General features: G+C 43.3%; 1 protein-coding gene across 2 annotated transcripts in view; it reads right to left on the reverse strand.

Moving 5' to 3' along the window:
- WDFY2 (WD repeat and FYVE domain containing 2) overlaps nucleotides 1-18,012 on the reverse strand; it is a 151,406-nt gene that overhangs the window by 53,670 nt on the left and 79,724 nt on the right. For both annotated transcript variants that reach the window (XM_077484227.1, XM_077484228.1), the window contains exons 5-6: nucleotides 17,789-17,939; nucleotides 6,928-7,040 (exon numbers count right to left, since the gene is read on the reverse strand). In XM_077484227.1, the coding sequence (XP_077340353.1) occupies nucleotides 6,928-7,040; nucleotides 17,789-17,939 (264 nt within the window). The remainder of the gene's footprint in view (nucleotides 1-6,927; nucleotides 7,041-17,788; nucleotides 17,940-18,012) is intronic.

Here is an 18,012-nt window from a genome sequence, read left to right on the forward strand (position 1 = left end):
AGACTGTCTATTCAGATGTCAAGGTACAGAGGTAAAAAATGAAACACTAAAGAAAACAATTAGTTTTGTATAAATCTTGACAGTCTCATTTTTATTTTCTTGCTGGAAAAACAATTTGCTATTGTTATAAGCGTATACATATCCATGACAAGCAATTGTAACACGTCAATTAATGTTTAAAAGAAAAAATTTAAAAAAGATCATGAACACAAAATCAGTGGGCCTCTCTGGGTAGGATCAGCCATACCGCCTTTTTTTTAATTTTATTTTAAGAGTGATTTCGAATATCTTTGGTCTGTGTATCAATTACACAGTGCTGAAATACTCAGCAAATACAGCTAGATCAACTAAAATAGTTCCCTCATTTGAACTGCTCTATTGTAATAGCCAGATCTCCAATTTTTGTTTTAAAAGACAAAACATTTAAAGGGTCAGTTCACCCAAAGGGAATATTTTAAATGGGCTGAGGCGGTCCCTTGCTTCTTACATGTTTTGAAAGCTCCAACAATGAGATCTTCCCAACGTACATTTCCTGACTCCATAACAGAAAATGAATATGTCCTACAAAGCCTACGATGGCTACAACAAGGTCAGATACAGGAACTCAAGAACACATACGCTATATTACCAAAAGTATTGGGATGCCTGCCTCTACACGCACACAAACTTTAATGGCATCCCAGTCTTCATCGGTAGGGTTCAATATTGAGTTGGCCCACCCTTTGCAGCTATAAAAGCTTAAAATTTTCTGGAAAGGCTGTCCACAAGGTTTAGGACCGTTTATGGAAATGTTTGACCACTCTTCCAGAAGCACATTTGTAAAGTCAGGCACTGATTTTGGACGAGAAGGCCTGGATCGCAGTTGCGGCTTTTTCACATTTATTGTTTATCAAAAAAAAAAAAGGGTAATAGTGAATACATTGTCACTTTATATTCCATCGCGTACATATAATCATTGCCATCATTATAACACATTCAAGCTAACTTGGTATGCTACGGTGTTTATATATACACACACACCTATACCTTTCATGCACACCAAGGTACAAGGGATTAAAAAATACTTATCACCAATACATTTCCCTGCTAGGTTCTCTATTCCTCCTCCTCGTTTTGTCCTTTATCAATTACCCCAAACCCACAAAGCAAAACCAAAATAAAAACCCAACTCCACCCCCCCCCCCCCCATCCTACCCCCTGTTCCCAGAGAGATGGAGGATTTCTAAATTCCCAATAAACATATTACACCAACAATACAAAAATAAACGGGCGGATCTCACTGCACCAATACCTTCTTCCAAGTATATAAATATGTTCCACACTGTTCATATTTTATTGTACTGCTCTTTCCTATATAGAGCCGAAAGGACTAAATCCTCCATGGCCCTTATCTCTCTTACCCTATTGAGCCACCCTGCAATAGGAGGGTGGCCTAGAATCCCTCCAATGCAAGGTAACAGGCTTTGGCAGCATTAATCAGGTGACACAGCACCAACTTTTTTAAGTCTGCACCGTAATTTGTGAGCAATGAAGCAGAACAAAGGGGGGGGGGGGGGGGGGGGGGGTCATGTGGTATTGAAAATTCTGTAATTTTTGAGAGATCTTATGGATCTCTAACCAATATTGTCTAATCTTTGAACATGACCTGAATATATGCAATAGAGTCCCCAGCTCCTCCCCACATCACCAACAATGGTCTGAGGCCTCAATAGAAAATGTATGGAGCCTTTACAGTGTACAATATCAAGCTGTCAAGAGTTTATAGTTAGATTCCTGAATTTGTGTACAAATCGATGAGGTCAATGAAAGATGAATTATATTCTTACACCGAGCTAGAGTAAAGGTCTTATTAATGTTTGGCATCACACGGGGGGGGGGGGGGTGAGGGGGAGTCCCACTGGCTATAACCCCTCACTCTGTTTCCTGCAGCTCAGTTTGTCAAAAAGCAGAGTACAACCAGAAATAGGAGGGGTGGGTACTATGTCCGTCAATGAACTTCAGAAAGAAGGATTTTACGGTTCTATTTTTTCTTTCGTTCATTGACGGACACAGCTCCTTTAAATCTTGACCTTAGGGATGTCCCCAAGCAGTGTAAAAAAAAAAAAAAAAAAAAAAAAAACACAAGGGGTGGAAACAGCAAAAAAAACTTCACCCACAACAAGAGGAACTCCTCAAACAGAGGAGTTACCACCCTAAACGGCCGCCATAAAAAACCTGCGGCCACGTATGCATCCAAAGATGCGTTCATAACTTGTAACTCAATGAAAATGTAAATTGCATCTTTACACAGCCGCCTGCAAAAATTTGCGGCCAAAGCAAGCATCCGAAGATGCGCTCATGTCAACTTTGTAAAATTTAGTGAAAGTGTGAACGGACGACCAAGTCACCGCCTTACACACCTGGGAGACAGACACATGATGTCGGTAAGCCCAGGAGGTTCCAATTGCCCTGGTGGAACGAGACGTGACAGGAAAGGGGGAGACCCGCCCTTTTAAGGCATAAGCCTGAATCACGATCTGTCTGCTCCACGAGAGACGGTGGTCAACGAGACCGCCAGACCTTTTTCAGACCAGCCACCGTAGCAGGGAGTCGTAGCAGACAGATACACCCGTAGAGCCCAGACCACGACCCGGGAATGTAAAGCAACTTCTTTCGAATGTGTCGGCTTAGGACATAGGGATGGCAACACGACGTCTTCATTTAGACGAAAGGCCGAAACCACCTTTTGAAGAAAGGAGGGCTGCGGACGTGGCACCACCTTATCCTTGTGGAGAACCAGGTAGGGAGGCTTGCACGACAAAGCCACCAATACAGAAACTCTCCTGGCAGCTGTAGTAGAAGGACTACTTTCTGAGAAGAGTCAGCAAGGGATTTTTCCTAATATTTTTTAAATGCCGGTTTCTGAAGAAACGATAGTACCAGATTCAGATCCCACAGAGGTAGCGGTGGTCGAATCGGAGGGGCTACCTGTCAAAACCCTTTGCACATATGTACTCACCAATGAGTGAGTCGCCAAGGGACGTTGAAAGAAAACAGCCAAGTCTGACATCTGCCCCTTGATGGTGCCCAAGGCAAGATTCTGATCAATTCCTCGCCAGCAAAAATAGCAAGAAAAAAAAAAAAAACTGAGTATGTGCTCAGTTGCCACCCATGTGCTGAGTATGCCACACCATCTCCTCACACATGGAGATGTAGGTCTTCCACGTACATGATAAATCTTCCGAGAAGATGACTTCCGTGCCCTCAGCATAGTGGAAATTACCTGACAGACCACGGTCCCTTAACACCTGGCTTTCAACAGCTATGCCATTAAAAACAGTGACGGTAAAGCAGGATGAAGTATCGGACCTTATGTCAGAAAGTCCTCTCGCATTGGCAGTTGCCAAGGAACATCCGCCACCAGTCGTACTAGGTCGGCGTACCAAGGACGCCGAGACCAATCTGGAGGAAATTAGAATCACCAGAATCCCCTCGGCCTCCATTCTGCATAGCAGGCGTGGCAGTAGTTTTTTGTGGGGGGGAGGCATAATGAGCTGATAATGCCCCCATGGAGCCCCCAACGCGTCTGATGTGTCCCCCCAGGGGTCTTTTGTCATGGAGACAAACCTCTGTACCTTCCGATGGAGCAGAGAGGCCAAGAGAACCCCATCTGGGTGTGTCCCACCTTAGGTGAATGAGCCGAAATATAAATCCGGGCGTAACGACCATTCCCCTTGGTCCAGCATCTGACCACTCAGGTAGTCCGCATGCCAGTTTTCTACACCCAGAATGTATGCGGCAGACAAGCACCACTCTGCCCACTGTAGGATGTGAGCGACCTCCCGTGCTGCAACAGAGCTCCTTGATGGTTGACATACACCACCGCCGTGGCATTGTCCAACTGGATCCTGACTGGATGCCCCTACAGCCTCTTTGACCATGTGGAGAGACACTGCCTGATCGCCTGAAGCTCGAGCACACTGATCGGCAGGTGGGATTCTTCCCGCGTCCAACAGCCCAGGTCAGACTGTATGCCAGAACTCCCCCCCCCCCCCCCCCCCCAACTGGTCAGGCTGGCGTTCGTTGTCACCATCACCGTCCAATGGAGAGGAAGGAACGATTTTTCCTGGACCAAAGGGTCAGAGACTTAAGCCACCAGAATCCATGACTAGCTGGCTCACCCGAATGTTCCAGGGATGGCGGAGATTTATCCCATATTGACAGGATCTCCCTCTGCAAGACTGCAGTGTGGAATTGAGCATACGGTGCCACCTCGAAAGTGGCTACCAGGAGACCCAGAACTTGCATGCAGAAATGCAGTGACGAGCACCTGCGGGACACCAACAACTTCACCGCAGCTTGAAGAGTCTGCAGCTTGTCTGACTCCAGTAAGCCCAGGTACTCCAGGCTTTGAGTCAGCACCAACCTCAACTCTTTTAGGTTCAGTCCCCAACCAAACTCCCGAAGAGTTTGCATGGTGATCGCACATCCTCCCTTAATTCTGAGGCAGAATCTGCTCTCAGGAGGTCATCCAGGTAACCTAGGATTACAATCCCACCTTGCCTTAACAATGCCAGAATGGGGTTAACACCTTGGTGAAGACCCTGGGTGCTGAAGCCAGGCCAAAAGGGAGAGCCACCATTTGGTAGTGCTCTTCCCCGACTGCAAAACGCAAAAACCTCTAATGCCTGAGGCATATGGGTATATGTAAGTATGCGTCCTTGATGTCCAAGGACGCCAGGAAGTCCCCCTGATGGGATGCAGCGACCACAGAGTGAATTGATTCCATCCTGAGCCTTTGCACTTTCACAAAGCTGTTGAGGGCTTTAAGGTCCAGTATTGGACAGACCCCTTCCTTTTTCGGGACTACAAACAGATTGGAGTAGAATCCTTGAAACCTTTCCAGTGTTGGTACAGGAACTATCACTCCACGCACAGAAGCGGGTCCTGTACAACCCTAAACAGGGCCTCCTGACGAGCCGGAAGCAGATGAAGGTTGGTGGGAAAGAATTTGGTGGACAAGAAACTATCTTGTATCCCAATGAAACCAGTTTGTAGACCCATCAGTCAGACCGTGGGGGGGCGGGGTCCTCTGAGCTAAAAACTCCTGAAGTTGACCCCTCATCCAAGAGTCGGGCAGGGGCAACCTTCATGCGGTAACATCTTTGCTTGCAGAATTTGTTTGGCTTGCGAAACCAGGGGCGCTTTCGTCCCTCCGCATGCGCCTTGTCGGACTGGGACCGCTTACCTACTGACCCGGACGGGCGAGAAAGCCACTTCAGAACGGAAATAGAGGGCCCATGCCTACGGCGTGGCTCCTTACTCTTCCTGGACTGTAGGAGCAACATGCACTTGCCACTGGTGACATTCTCAATAATGTCATCCAGCGAGGCTCCAAATAGCCTCTCACCTTGGAAGAGCAAATCCGCCAGTGCTTTTTTGAATGCCTGGTCCGCATTCCAGGATTTCAGCCATCAGGCACCGTAGCGCTACTGCCGATACTGATGCTCTAGAGAGCAGGGGGACAAAGCGTCCATGGGCTAGCGCAGGTGCAAGTGAGCCAGTTGAGTATCTTCCAGATGTATACCAGTGTATATTTCATCCATCTGCATTTCTGATCCATCCATCTTGACCACGTTCCCTACTTCAGTTTGAGATTGGAGAGAAGGTTTTCCATTCATTGGACACTATATATGTGGACATTTAGTTATTGGACTACTGTGGTTCATTATAATTAACCCTTTTTTTGGTGTATGTTTTCATGTCACAAACTTATTTTAGTTTAATTTTTGCTCATTTGAGGTGACTTAATTGTCATTTCACCCAGTCACATTTGTTTAGCGCTACACTGTTTACCCATTATTGCTTCTTGGGCTTTCTTTGTTCGTGTGTTAGCAGCTTTTTTTTTTTTTTTATTTGTGCATTTTCCCCCTCACGTTGGCTTTAGCACAGTATTTTCATCCCTTTATTAACACTGCTAAATGCCGGGAACAAAACGGTAAAACATTAGCGTTTTTTGTTTGGCGTTTTTACAACAGTTTATAGCTTTCTAGTGTGCATGAGGCCCAATAGAGGAAATTAGGGTCAGAGTGTGGACAGAATACATTTTCAGGCTGGGGATGGCTGCAGAAGACAATATGAAACTGGAAACATGTTACATTGGGCGAGTAGGGATCAATGCTAGTACCCTAATCAATATTCCCAATACAAACTGCTGAGGTCCGAGAGCCGTATATCATATACTAAAGGGCCTCATGTGGCCCCCAGGCCATAGATTGGACACCAGGGCTATATAGTGCAGCTGAGATGAAAACACACAACTTGATGAATACAATTTCTAATATTTGGCAGGTAAAATAGTTTACAGAGGCATATTTGAAGTGTCTATTTAGCTGCTTAAATGGCACTCTTCTTTTATATTATCCTGGGTAACACAGAACACAAAAGAGTGATGCGAGAACGCGATTATTACCATTCTAAAGAATAGACAATGTTAAGCTGTTCCATCATAGCACAGTCATGGAAAAGCTCAGCTAAAAGATCAGGGGATTAAGTGAAGTCTAGGCGAGTAAATTGCTGTAATTAGAGGTTAGCGTTAATTCCTAGATGCTTAGCACAACCTTGGGAAGGCGTGGATGAATGTCATGTGAAAGGACCTTTTCTCCGTAACATTTACACAGGGCCCTGGAGTTCAGCTGGCTGCTGAGATTAATGTGATGTGTACAGCATCGCCGAAAGGGATATACAGGCTGTGCTTTCAAAAGCACAGCACAGAAAAATCAAAAAATGTCTTTATATATAAAATGATATAATCCTAATTAGTAGTGGTGACATTTTTAGAGGTGCTGTTGGAGGCATGCAGGGGCAGCACAGGCCCTGGAGGAGATTTTCTACATAGGAGATAAAACTATGTCTTACTAGGAAATCATTCCACTGAAGCCCACTCACCTGTATGTCCCTTAAATGTCGTAATGAGGCTGCAGTTGTCTTGTTCAAGTTTTAGAATCGTAACCTGTCCAGAATGGTCCCCGACAAATACGTGTCTCGTCTCCACATCAAATCTGTGAAGCCGATGTTAAGGGACATAAACAAAAGCAAAGGTCTTTTATCTCTTCTGCTCTTAATTGTAATCACATTCAGTACTTGTATCAGCATTTATCTCTAAAGGCATAGCTTACCTTTACCAAAAATCTGCCTATGCAGGTAAGGAGTGCCTTTAGATAAAAAAACAAACTCTGCAACTCTGACCAAAGTTAAATAATGCCCTTGCTATAGATGTAGGCCATTTACATGCCTCCCAATGTCTGGCCGAAAAACTCCCAGAGATGGCATCATCCCATCTTGCCTTGTTGTCATTGGTTGAACTAGATGGACTTGTGTCTTTTTTTTCAATCAGACTACCTATGTAACACAATGGGGTTGATTTACTAAACCTATTGAATGCAAAGTCTGGTGCAGCTCTGCATAGAAACCAATCAGCTTCCAGGTGTTTTGTTAAAGCAGAATTGAACAAGCTGAAGTTAGAAGCTGGTTGGCTACCATGCACAGTTGCACCAGACATTTAACTCTCCACTTTTAGTAAATCAACCCCTCCAAGTCAAATCAAACCCCCTAAAATGCATTTTCTCTTCCCTGTTACAGTAGCTCTAAGCTCACCAATGCTGCAACAGAGGAGAGTGTGGACCGCACATGCGCAGGGGAAGCTCACTCTTGTGATAGTAGGGGTTTGCAATAATGGGTGGGACTGTTTTAGCAACAAAGTAGGACAAGATGGTGCTATCTTAGGGAGTTTTTCAGCCATGCTTTGGTAAGTTGAGGCTGGGTTCACACTGCAGCATGGAGTGGCTCACAGCAGGGGTCTGGTGCATCCCTGTTCACCGTTTTAGGTCTGATTTCAGTCCCAATTTTTGTCTGAATTCGGACCTGAAATGGATCAGAAGAAGCACAGGACTCCTGTGCAATCCGCACCAGAGACACTCCGGAGATGTGTGAACCGGCTCCAGAGAGTTGGTCACTATCTCCTGACATGCAATGGGGAAACCCGCATCCAATTCACAATAGTGTGAACCCAAGCCTAAATGCCTACACCTAAAGCAAGGGCATTATCCAACTCGAGTCAGATCTGCATAGTTTGATTTTATCCACAGGTGGCCCTTAACTGCATTGCGTATTTTCGGTAAAAGGTGAACTAATCATTTAAGTTTCATATAATACGGTTTTCAAATTTTTTCATCCTATGCAGCATCTCAGCACTGGAGATTTCCTCCAGGCACATATCATTGCTCTGGACCAGTTTCTTGATGGTGACAATGGTGGACTATTCTTGAACAATGCATGTCAGCACAGTCACTAAGTCTTCATCAGGGACACGTGTCAAGGTGACAACTCAGAACAATTGCAAAATAGTTGTCACCTTATAACAACATGTGGTTAAACAAGGACCTTTTGGATCTCGGGTATTCTTTTAATAAACCTGCAAGTTTTAAGAGAGACAGAAAATAACCTGAAAGTAAAAAGTAACACATTAACATTTATGTGATTGGTTTTACAAAAAACTTTAGAGTGACCCCGTCAGGAAATCAGAAGTAGCTAGAAAAGCTCTGTCTGCAAAAGGAGAATGTAAATCTTTCTGCTTAACGGAGCAGAGATTTTCCTCTGTATTCTGCCTAGAAACCAACAATTCATGGATGCTGATCCCCTGTAGCACTTAGTAGTTCCTTCTGCAGACCTTCATGACATTACAGGACATGGATGGTAGTGGAAGGAACCATTGGGCGCAGCAGGGGGATCAAGAGATCACTCCAGAAAGTGTTGGTTTCTCAGTAATATTCAGAGGATGAGATCTCTTCATCAGCACATTTGGTGGCACAGGCAGCAAGAGATGTGAGGACTGTCTCCTCGTTTGCAGAGAAAGCTCATATTAGACTGACCCAATTTAGTTCAGTGAAAGAGAAAACAGGTGCTGTGCACACAGGTAAACTCACAGTATGTAAACCTGACAGTATGTATATGTTCTAATGCATTAACGTGGTTGTAAAGGCAGTAGGTTTTTTTTCATCTTACGGCATTCAATGCCTTAAGATAAAAAAACCTGTGTGTAGCAACTTCCCCTCAGGCTCCCTAATACTTAATTGAGCCCCATATCTATCCAGCGATGTGCACGAGTGTCTTGGACCTCCGGCTGAGACACAGCAGAGACATCATTAGCTCCTGCCAAAGTCAGCTAACCAATCAGGAGAGGGGAGGCAGGGACAAACCGCGGCTCCGTGTCTGAATGGACACGCGGAGCTGCAGCTCGAGTGCCTCCATAGCAACATGCATGCTGTGGGGCCACTCAACAGGAGGGAGGGCCCAGGAGTACCGAAGAGGGACCCAAAAAGAGGAGGATCTAGGCTAGTGCAAAACCACTACACAGAGCAGGTAATTATAAAAAATTTTTTATTAAATAACAAACAAGAGTTTAGTATCACTTTAATAGCCTATTCCACCAGGGCTAGGCTTGCTTGAAGGGTTTACAGGACATAAGCAGTTTCAATTAGATTAAATATTTGAAGACATAACTGCATTCACAAATAAAAAATCATCACTGCACACTTTGTCTTCATGTGAAGCTAGACCAATGTCTACTATATTTGTCACCACTATTCTTGCTTCTGCTGTTTTTAGTAACTTGTCATTATTGCAGATAAGCAAGAAAGTTTTACCTTTTGCACAGTCACATAAAAAATCCCACCCAGTGATGAAAGCACTTTAAAAATGTCAAGATAGTTGAACAGCGACAGACTTCTGTATGCCAATTCTATTTGTCAGAAGCAGCAGGAAGGGTTACATAATGCATCTTGCAGGAATACTTGCCTCATCGAAAGGTTTCAGAAGCCCCTTCTAGAAAGTTACACCCGATCTCCATATGAATTTAGTTTCCACATTAAACACGTGGTGGGCGTTGCATCAAACAAGCCACCAAAGCAAGTACATTCCACCCATCCACACTGCACATGATTACATCAGAACAGATTGCTGGTTGTTAGAAGTACATTCATTCTTTTATTCTGAGATCCACAGGTCTGATATGGTAGCTAAAGCATGCATTACATTATGCAATTTTCTTTCCTACAATGATGGGTTAAAAGTAAAGAAAATTGCCGAATTCCCCCATTAACACTGACTGTTGATGGGGGAATTGGGAAATTCCCTCCCGCAGCGCTATTGTGTTCTGCCAGCAGAAAGCCTTCCCCACTGGCAGCATAAAATGGTCTATTCTGTTGGCTATAGCTTCTGACAGTGATCAGGAGAAAAAAAAAAAAGAAGTAGATGGATCAACTTCAGTACAAGCAGCCTGCCTGTAGATGGATGGAAATTCGCCCGGTTCCTGCTGAACTGGCCAAATTTCGATTTACCTATGGCCAGCTTAAGTAGTTACTCTTGCCTTGCAGTGCTGGGATGCTAGGTTAAATTCTTACTGCTAATTCTATCTGCATGGAGTTTGACTGTGATCCGCATTTTTACTCTGGTTTTCCTACAGTAATCAAAAAGCATAACGTTAGGAGAAAAAGCTTCCAATCAAAATGGTCCTTCTGTGTGTGCATGTAAAAGGGATTGTACGTTTCTTCTGGGGCTGCTTCTCTGTACAAATATGTGGAAAAAGTGTCAATGCTACACAAATAAGTTCTGATGTAAAGTTTTAAGACCATGGTCTCCAAACTGCGGCCCGATGTGGCCCTTTGCTTGCCTTTATCTGGACCTTGGGGCAGTCTTTCCCCCAACTGACACCAGTGATCAGGCACCATTCCCAAAACTGACACCATCAATTAGGAACTATTCTTCCCAATAATACAAGAACTTTGCACTATTTCCACCAATGGAACCGATGATGGGGCACGGATGTTGGGGCATTTTCTACCCCCGCTGGCCCTCCTAAAACATGAAGGACAGTAAACTGGCCCTTTGCTAAGAAAGTTTGGGGATCCCTGGTTCACGAGAACAGGATTACATGGGCTCTCTATATTTTCAGAAGAAAAGCACTTCCACCAATTACCAGTGGACACCGGAGAAGAAAGTTTCCTTGTTGCTCTGTTTGGTGGCTATGCTCAGCACCTGACTGCACAACCTGCAGACAAAGCTAATACATTAAGGCTCTAATTGGTAAAGCTATATTGTAGAGTTATGTTCCGCATTCACATTTTGCAATCCTTTTGTGTAGTACGGCCACAATAGCTTTTTACTGAAACCTGAATGCAGTTAGTGTAGTTAGATAAAGCAAGGGCAAGGATGATAACCCTAAACCTTTTAGAAACAACTCATTGATGAAAGCTCTCATACTTTTGTCCAGACAGGTTCCCTTTAAACAAAGTTAACAAGAGGTTCTCTTTATTCACTGAAGGGCTAAACCAGCAGCAGAGGTCAGAGATCTGGTCCCCTCCAGTATAATCGTGATTTAGAATTAGAGCTATATAAATGCTGCTTTGGTGGCCTCATGACTTGGTCTATTCCGGTAGCTTTTTTACCGGTTCTAGCTACTTCACACAGGTTCTGGTATGCAAGATGCCAGACAAGGCTGGCAGGAATTTAATGGCCACTGAACTACAAACTCTACATAGATCAACCAAGCTATTTTAGTAGATATCTCAAGAATGGATCTCTCATTATTTGCTAATGATTTAAACAACTTTGCATCTTTCTTCTCTCCTATAAACAAAATAACTATTGTGCAACCAAAGGAAAAATTTCACCAGTGTTACCCCCTATTTCGTTTGACAAACTTTACAGTTCTCAATTGCTGCTGCTGTAAACTTCCAGTGTTCTACACACTTCAAATCTAGATTGTAATACTTATGATATAGTGCTGCAAGTTCCCCAATATATATATATATATATATATATACATACATACATACATACATACATACATACATACATACATACACACACATACATACATACATACACCATAAAAAAAAAAAAAAAACACTCACATTTTGATATGAACCAATCTGGTGCACTGCAGAGATAAGGTATCCACTGTCCCCTTAAGGCAGCTTTTCTCAACCTTTTCAATGCAGAGGAACCCTTGGGAAAAAAATGTTTCCAATCTCAGGGAACCCCTACTAAAATGTACTATATCTAGGACTTATACATTAGTACGATGATCAGCGGGAAGAATGCTCCTTACACATGTAGTCTGTGGGAAGAATTCCCTCACAGATACTGTAGCTAAAAAAGATCAAATGGTATCAGTGGGAACTTTTCTAAAGGGCAGAAATGTCTTATTGCGCAAGGAACCCCTAGCAACCTTTGGAGGAACCCTGGTTGAGAAACCCTGCCTTAAAGGTGTGGATGGATTCTGGTCACTGTATTCACTATACTCAAAGTCATCACTGTCCCCTTAAAGTGATACTAAACACACACTGTTTAAATTTACCTTGTCCCTCCTCTTTCTGTATGTGGATGATGGCATTGCAGTTATTTTAATTAACCACTTAAGGACCAGGCCTCTTTTCAGATTTGGTGTTTACATGTTTAAAACAGTTTTTTTGCTAGAAAATTACTTAGAACCCCCAAACATTTTATATTGTTTTTTTTTCTAACACCCTAGAGAATAAAATGGCGGTAATTGAAATACTTTTTTTCACACCGTATTTGCGCAGCAGTCTTACAAGCGCACTTTTTTTGGAAAAAAAAAATCACTTTTTTGAATAAAATTGATACCCAACATGTCACGCTTCAAAATTGCACCCGCTCGTGGAATGGCGTCAAACTTTTAGCCTCAAAAATCTCCATAAGCGACATTTTAAAAATTCTACGGGTTGCATTTTTTGCGTTAGAGGAGGTCTAGGGCTAGAATTATTGCTCTCGCTCTACCGATCGCGGCGATACCTCACGTGTGGTTTGACCACCGTTTTCATATGCGGGCTCTACTCACGTACGCGCTCGCTTCTGTGCGCAAGCTCGTCGTGACGGGGTGTTTTTAAAAACCTTTTTTTTTCTCTTATTTATTTTAATTGATTTTATTTATTTTTACACTGTTTAAAAAAATAAAATAAAAACGGATCACTTTTATTCCTATTACAAGGAATGTAAACATCCCTTGTAATAGAAAAAAGCATGACAGGTCCTCTTAAATATGAGATCTGAGGTCAAAAAGTCCTCAGATCTCATATTTGGACTAAAATGCAAAAAAAAAAAAAAAAAAAAAAAAAAAATGACATTTAAAAAAAATATACCTTTAAGAGGTATTGGCGGAAGTGACGTTTTGACGTCGCTTCCGCCCTCCTATGGTATAGAGACGAGTGGGGGCCATCTTAGCCTCACTCGTCTCCATACCCAGCTAGGAAAAGGACCCGATCGCCTCCGCCGCTACCGATGGCTCCTGTAAGCGGCGGAAGGGCGGCGGGAGGGGGGGTGGCACCTCTCCCGCCGCCGATAGCGGTGATCTTGCGGTGAATGCGCCGCGGCGACCACAGTTATCGTACAGACGACCGGCGCCTGAAGAGATGGATATCTCGGTTGTGGCAGCAGCTGCTGCCGTTACCAAGATATCCCTCTTCAAAAATAGGACGTACATCGTCATGCGCTGGTCGTTAAGTGGTAAAAAGTACCTTTTTACCTATTCGATATACAGCTGTCACATGACCCAGATCTTTTCCAGCCTGTCTGCAGGGAAACATAAGCAGGAGGAGCTTCTAGTCCTCTGCTGCTGGTCACATGTTCAAAACAAAAGAAAATAAAATAAACACAACAACATTTAGGGTACAGAGTAAAAAAATAAATAATATTAATAAACTTTTTTAAACCATCATAAGAATATATATTTGAAATCAAATCTTTATTTTTTGGCAATAACATGGTGTGGGCAGATTTATGTCAGTCACAGGCTCTGTCACGCCCCTCGAGCCTGAGTCTTAGAATAAGAGGGAGGAGAAGCCTCCATCGATGTAATATCCTACCCCTATTGTGTTTAGCTGGTTAGTGGGTATGGAGGAGAAGGAGGAGGAGGGGGGGAGAGGGTTGTCATTTACCCCTCTGTATACACCCACATCTGTAACTCTATAGTCACATGGGCTGCTCAGCTGTGATCGGGAGAAAATGCTCAGCATAGAAACTCACTGAAAACTGAGCATGTGCACTAGCTGCCAACACTGCTCTGCAAAATCCCCAACTGCATTGGGGACATGATCAAAAGGGGGAAACCGAACCGCAGGATCAACCAGGTTTTTTTTTATTTTAGAATACAGAAAACGAATCCCATAGTAACCGAGTAGCTGTGTGAGTATCAACAGCATGTAATAAACCATTTAGAGTATTTATGTGGGTTTAACTACATAAGGGGAGGATAGACTCTTCCATCAGACTTCCTGTAACTACGTCCGGTTATTGTACAGATCAGCTGTAAGGACTAAAGATTCTAAAATTCACTCCTTAACCACTGACTGTTCACTTCTTGGTCTGTACCATTATTTCATTACTCTGGCCTAGTGTCAAAAAGCAAAGCAGGACCTGCTCGTCTATTGTGACACTGAGTAGAGGAACTTTGCCTTTCCTGAAAGTGCTCTTCCAGAATACCAAAATCATGATGTGGAAGTAAGGCTGTGAATTCTTGAGTTGCTGGGATGAGGGAGAGGTGCAGTAAAGCGTCTCCAGTCTCTACTGCTTCTAAGTCCACTAAGGCCATCCATAGACAGTTCAAATTGTGTCTGGTTCAGCAGGAACTGTCTGAGATTCAAACCATATATGTATGGGCAGGCCGAATGTACCAAGTTGATCGATCAATCGACTTGGGTACAACCAGCCTGCCAGATTTTAAATGCGATTATCGCTTGCGGCTATAGCCACTAGCAACAATCACCGTCTTCTCCCAGCGAGGACGGCTTCCCCCTCCAAGAGAATACAATGACTTGGCCGGAGGGATTCCCCCGTCAGCACTGACTGTGTCGATGGAGGAATCAAGCCAATTTCTTTCCTGCAACCCGTGGTTGCAGGAAATAAATTTGCTCCATGTATAGGCTCCTTAACACCCAAAACAGAGCCAGGGGCTCTGCAAGATAGCAATGTATATAGTTATATCTGCTAGGCAAATTTGTCAAGTCAAAGAATGTTGCTGCTCAGTGATCACCTTTTATTGTGACAGATAAATACCAATGAATGATGAAATCTGATTGGTTTGGGCACTTTGCACATTAGTACCATAAACGACACTTTTCATCTTTAAATTATTACACCAGCACTCTTATCTGCTCATTATTATCCTAGGTTTTACACTCCCCCCCACTCATATTATATTACGGTACTATAGTTTACTAGCGTTTTTTCAGGATTCAAAATAAAAACCCAGGCTTAATGGTTTACTCACACATGCATTATGAATCAAGGGGCTGCCAATAGAAATTCATTTTTTTCTGATTTAAAAGGTCAGTTTTTGATTGTTTTCTCCTTAAAATATTAGACTACAAAACACAAATATCTCTTAGGTGTGGAGTCATTTTCCTGAATTTGACAGTTGAAAACCTAATTTTTCCATTAATCCTGATCACTGTCTCCAAAGGTTTCTTGTCATGCTGGTAATGTTCAAAGAAGTGCTAGCCCGTGGGATAATTCTCTTTAGACTGACATATATTTAAAGTGATTGTTCTTTTCATGAAAAACATTCAGATCTTTACAAACATGTTATGCTTACCTGCTCTGTGCAATGGTTTTGCACAGAGCAGCCCAGAGCCTCCTCTTTTCAGGTCCCCTGCCAGCGCTCCTGGCTCCTCCCCCCATTCAGTGCTCCCATAGGAAGCTGCTTCCTATGGGGGTACTCAAGCGTGATTGAGTCCAAGCTGGGCTGTTTGTATCTATTCAGACGCGGCATGACCCCACACCCTGCTCTCAGGTTTTGGACTAACAGCAGCAGGAACCAATGTGTCTAATCACAGCTGATCACATGTAAACAAGGAAATGCCGGTGATCAGCTCTCCTCGCCTCACACTGACAAAGTGTGAGGCGAGGAGAGCCGATCAGCAGCATCTCCCCACCGGGGAGACCTGCACAGATAATCAGGGCATTGATCGATCATCAGTGCCCTGATTATTATTGCAGCCCCAACAGTGCCCATTGATTACAATCTGTGGCGATCAGTGATGCAAGTCAGTGCTACCTTTCAGTGCTGCCTATTATTGCCCATCAGTGCCGCATATTAGTGCCTCCTCATCAGTGCCACCTCATCAGTTGCCCATCAGTGCAGCCATATCAGCGAAGGGGAAAAATTACTTCTTTACAAAAAAAAAAATGGCACATAAAACTTTTTCCCCCAATATTTAGCAAAAATTTAAAAAAAAACAAAAAAAAAAAAAAAACAAACAGCGGTTATTAAAATACCACCAAAAGAAAGCTCTATTTGTGTAAAAAAAAAAAAAAAAATGGTAAAAAATTAAATTTGGGTTGACTGCACAACTTTCATTGAAAGTGTGACAGCGCTGAAAGCTGAAAATTGGCCTGGGCAGGAAGGGGGTAAAAGTGCCCTATATTGAAGCGGTTACATCCTGAAAGCATTTGATCACATAGATCTTGGTGTGATCAGATGCTTTTAAGGCCTGAGATCTTGCCATAAAGGGTACCTGTCACTGTCTATTGCTGTCACAAGTGATGTTTACAAAAAAAAAAAAAAAAAGTAACGCACACCCGTCCACCGGTGCAAAAGTGAACACACGGGTTGGTCCCACATGCATACGTAAACGCCAATTGCACCATTAATGTGAGGTATTGCCGTGATAGTCAAGCAATAATTAATAAAGAGTGAAAGCAATAATTCAATCATCAGACTTCAACCCCAACTAGTAACCTGTAAAGGCTTATAACGTGTCGCCTTTAAATAACGTAGTTTAGCGCCATTCCACAAGTGTGCAAATTAGAGCTGCACAATTCTGGCTAAAATGAGAACCCTATTCCCTAGGGTCTCTGCTAAAATATATATATATATATATATATATATAATGTTTGGGGGTTCCAAGTAATTTTCTAGCAAACAATATTGATTTTACCTTAAGAAACAAGTGTCAGAAAAAGATTTCGACTTTAAGTGGTTAAACTTCCTTGTTAAAAACTTGGCAGACTGCCTGGATTTTCTTCTTTACACACAGAAATTTCCCTTTGATCTAAGAAGGAAGTTAGTTACTTTCATGTTAAAACTTGGCAGACTGCCCATATGTTTTCTTTTGACAGCTGAGTGAGCAGATGTCTCTCCACATATTATATGAAAGAATGGCAAACTCTGCAATAGAGATCTCAGAGGGGTTGAATCGAGATCAAGATATTTTTTTAAGGATTAATTGTGCAACTCTAATGCAAATTATAAAGCGTGACATGTTTGGTGTGTATTTACTTGGCGTAACAACATATTTTAGATACAAGAGCCAAGAGCATTGACTTGAGTGTACTGGCGGTTGGGGGGGGGGGGGGGGCGTCCCCCTGTCAGAACACAATAGAACAGCAGGAGAGATCTCCGGCTCCGACTTGAGCTGTCCAGATTTTTTTTTCGTTCAGCCCTCCGGGTTTAAAAGAATATAAACTTGCAGTGTGTACTAGGCTTAAAGCGCAGTTCCACCCAAAAGTGTAACCTCCACTTATCTACTTCCTCCCCCCCTCCGGTGCCACATTTGGCACCTTTCGTGGGGGGGGGGTACCCGATTTTGATAAGCACCCTTCCCCACTTCCGGAAGACAGCTATGCGGCGCCGTCCCTTGGAAGGTCGGCCCCAGAATACTGTATGGTTCATGGGATGGGCTTATATCACACATATGGTGGGAACAAAATTAAAGAGCAAGTGAAAGGATACTGGAGACATGAAGCACAGGCTGTAGTGCGGTAGTTTCCCAGGCGTTCCCCCGTCTCTGAACAGTGCCATGTGAATAGCTTGTCCTGTCCTGTGCTCAACATCCACTCCATTTCTAGGACAAACAGAACCATTGTCAGCCGGCTCTGGTGAGCTGTGGAGACAGAATAGAAATATAAATGTTTAGCTATACATTATGGTATAAATAAGTCCATTTATTAGTCGTG

Source organism: Lithobates pipiens, unplaced genomic scaffold (assembly GCF_037356315.1).
Source record: "Lithobates pipiens isolate NorthernLeopardFrog02 unplaced genomic scaffold, aLitPip1_a1.2 Scaffold_16, whole genome shotgun sequence".
In the NCBI taxonomy this organism is placed as follows: domain Eukaryota; kingdom Metazoa; phylum Chordata; class Amphibia; order Anura; family Ranidae; genus Lithobates; species Lithobates pipiens.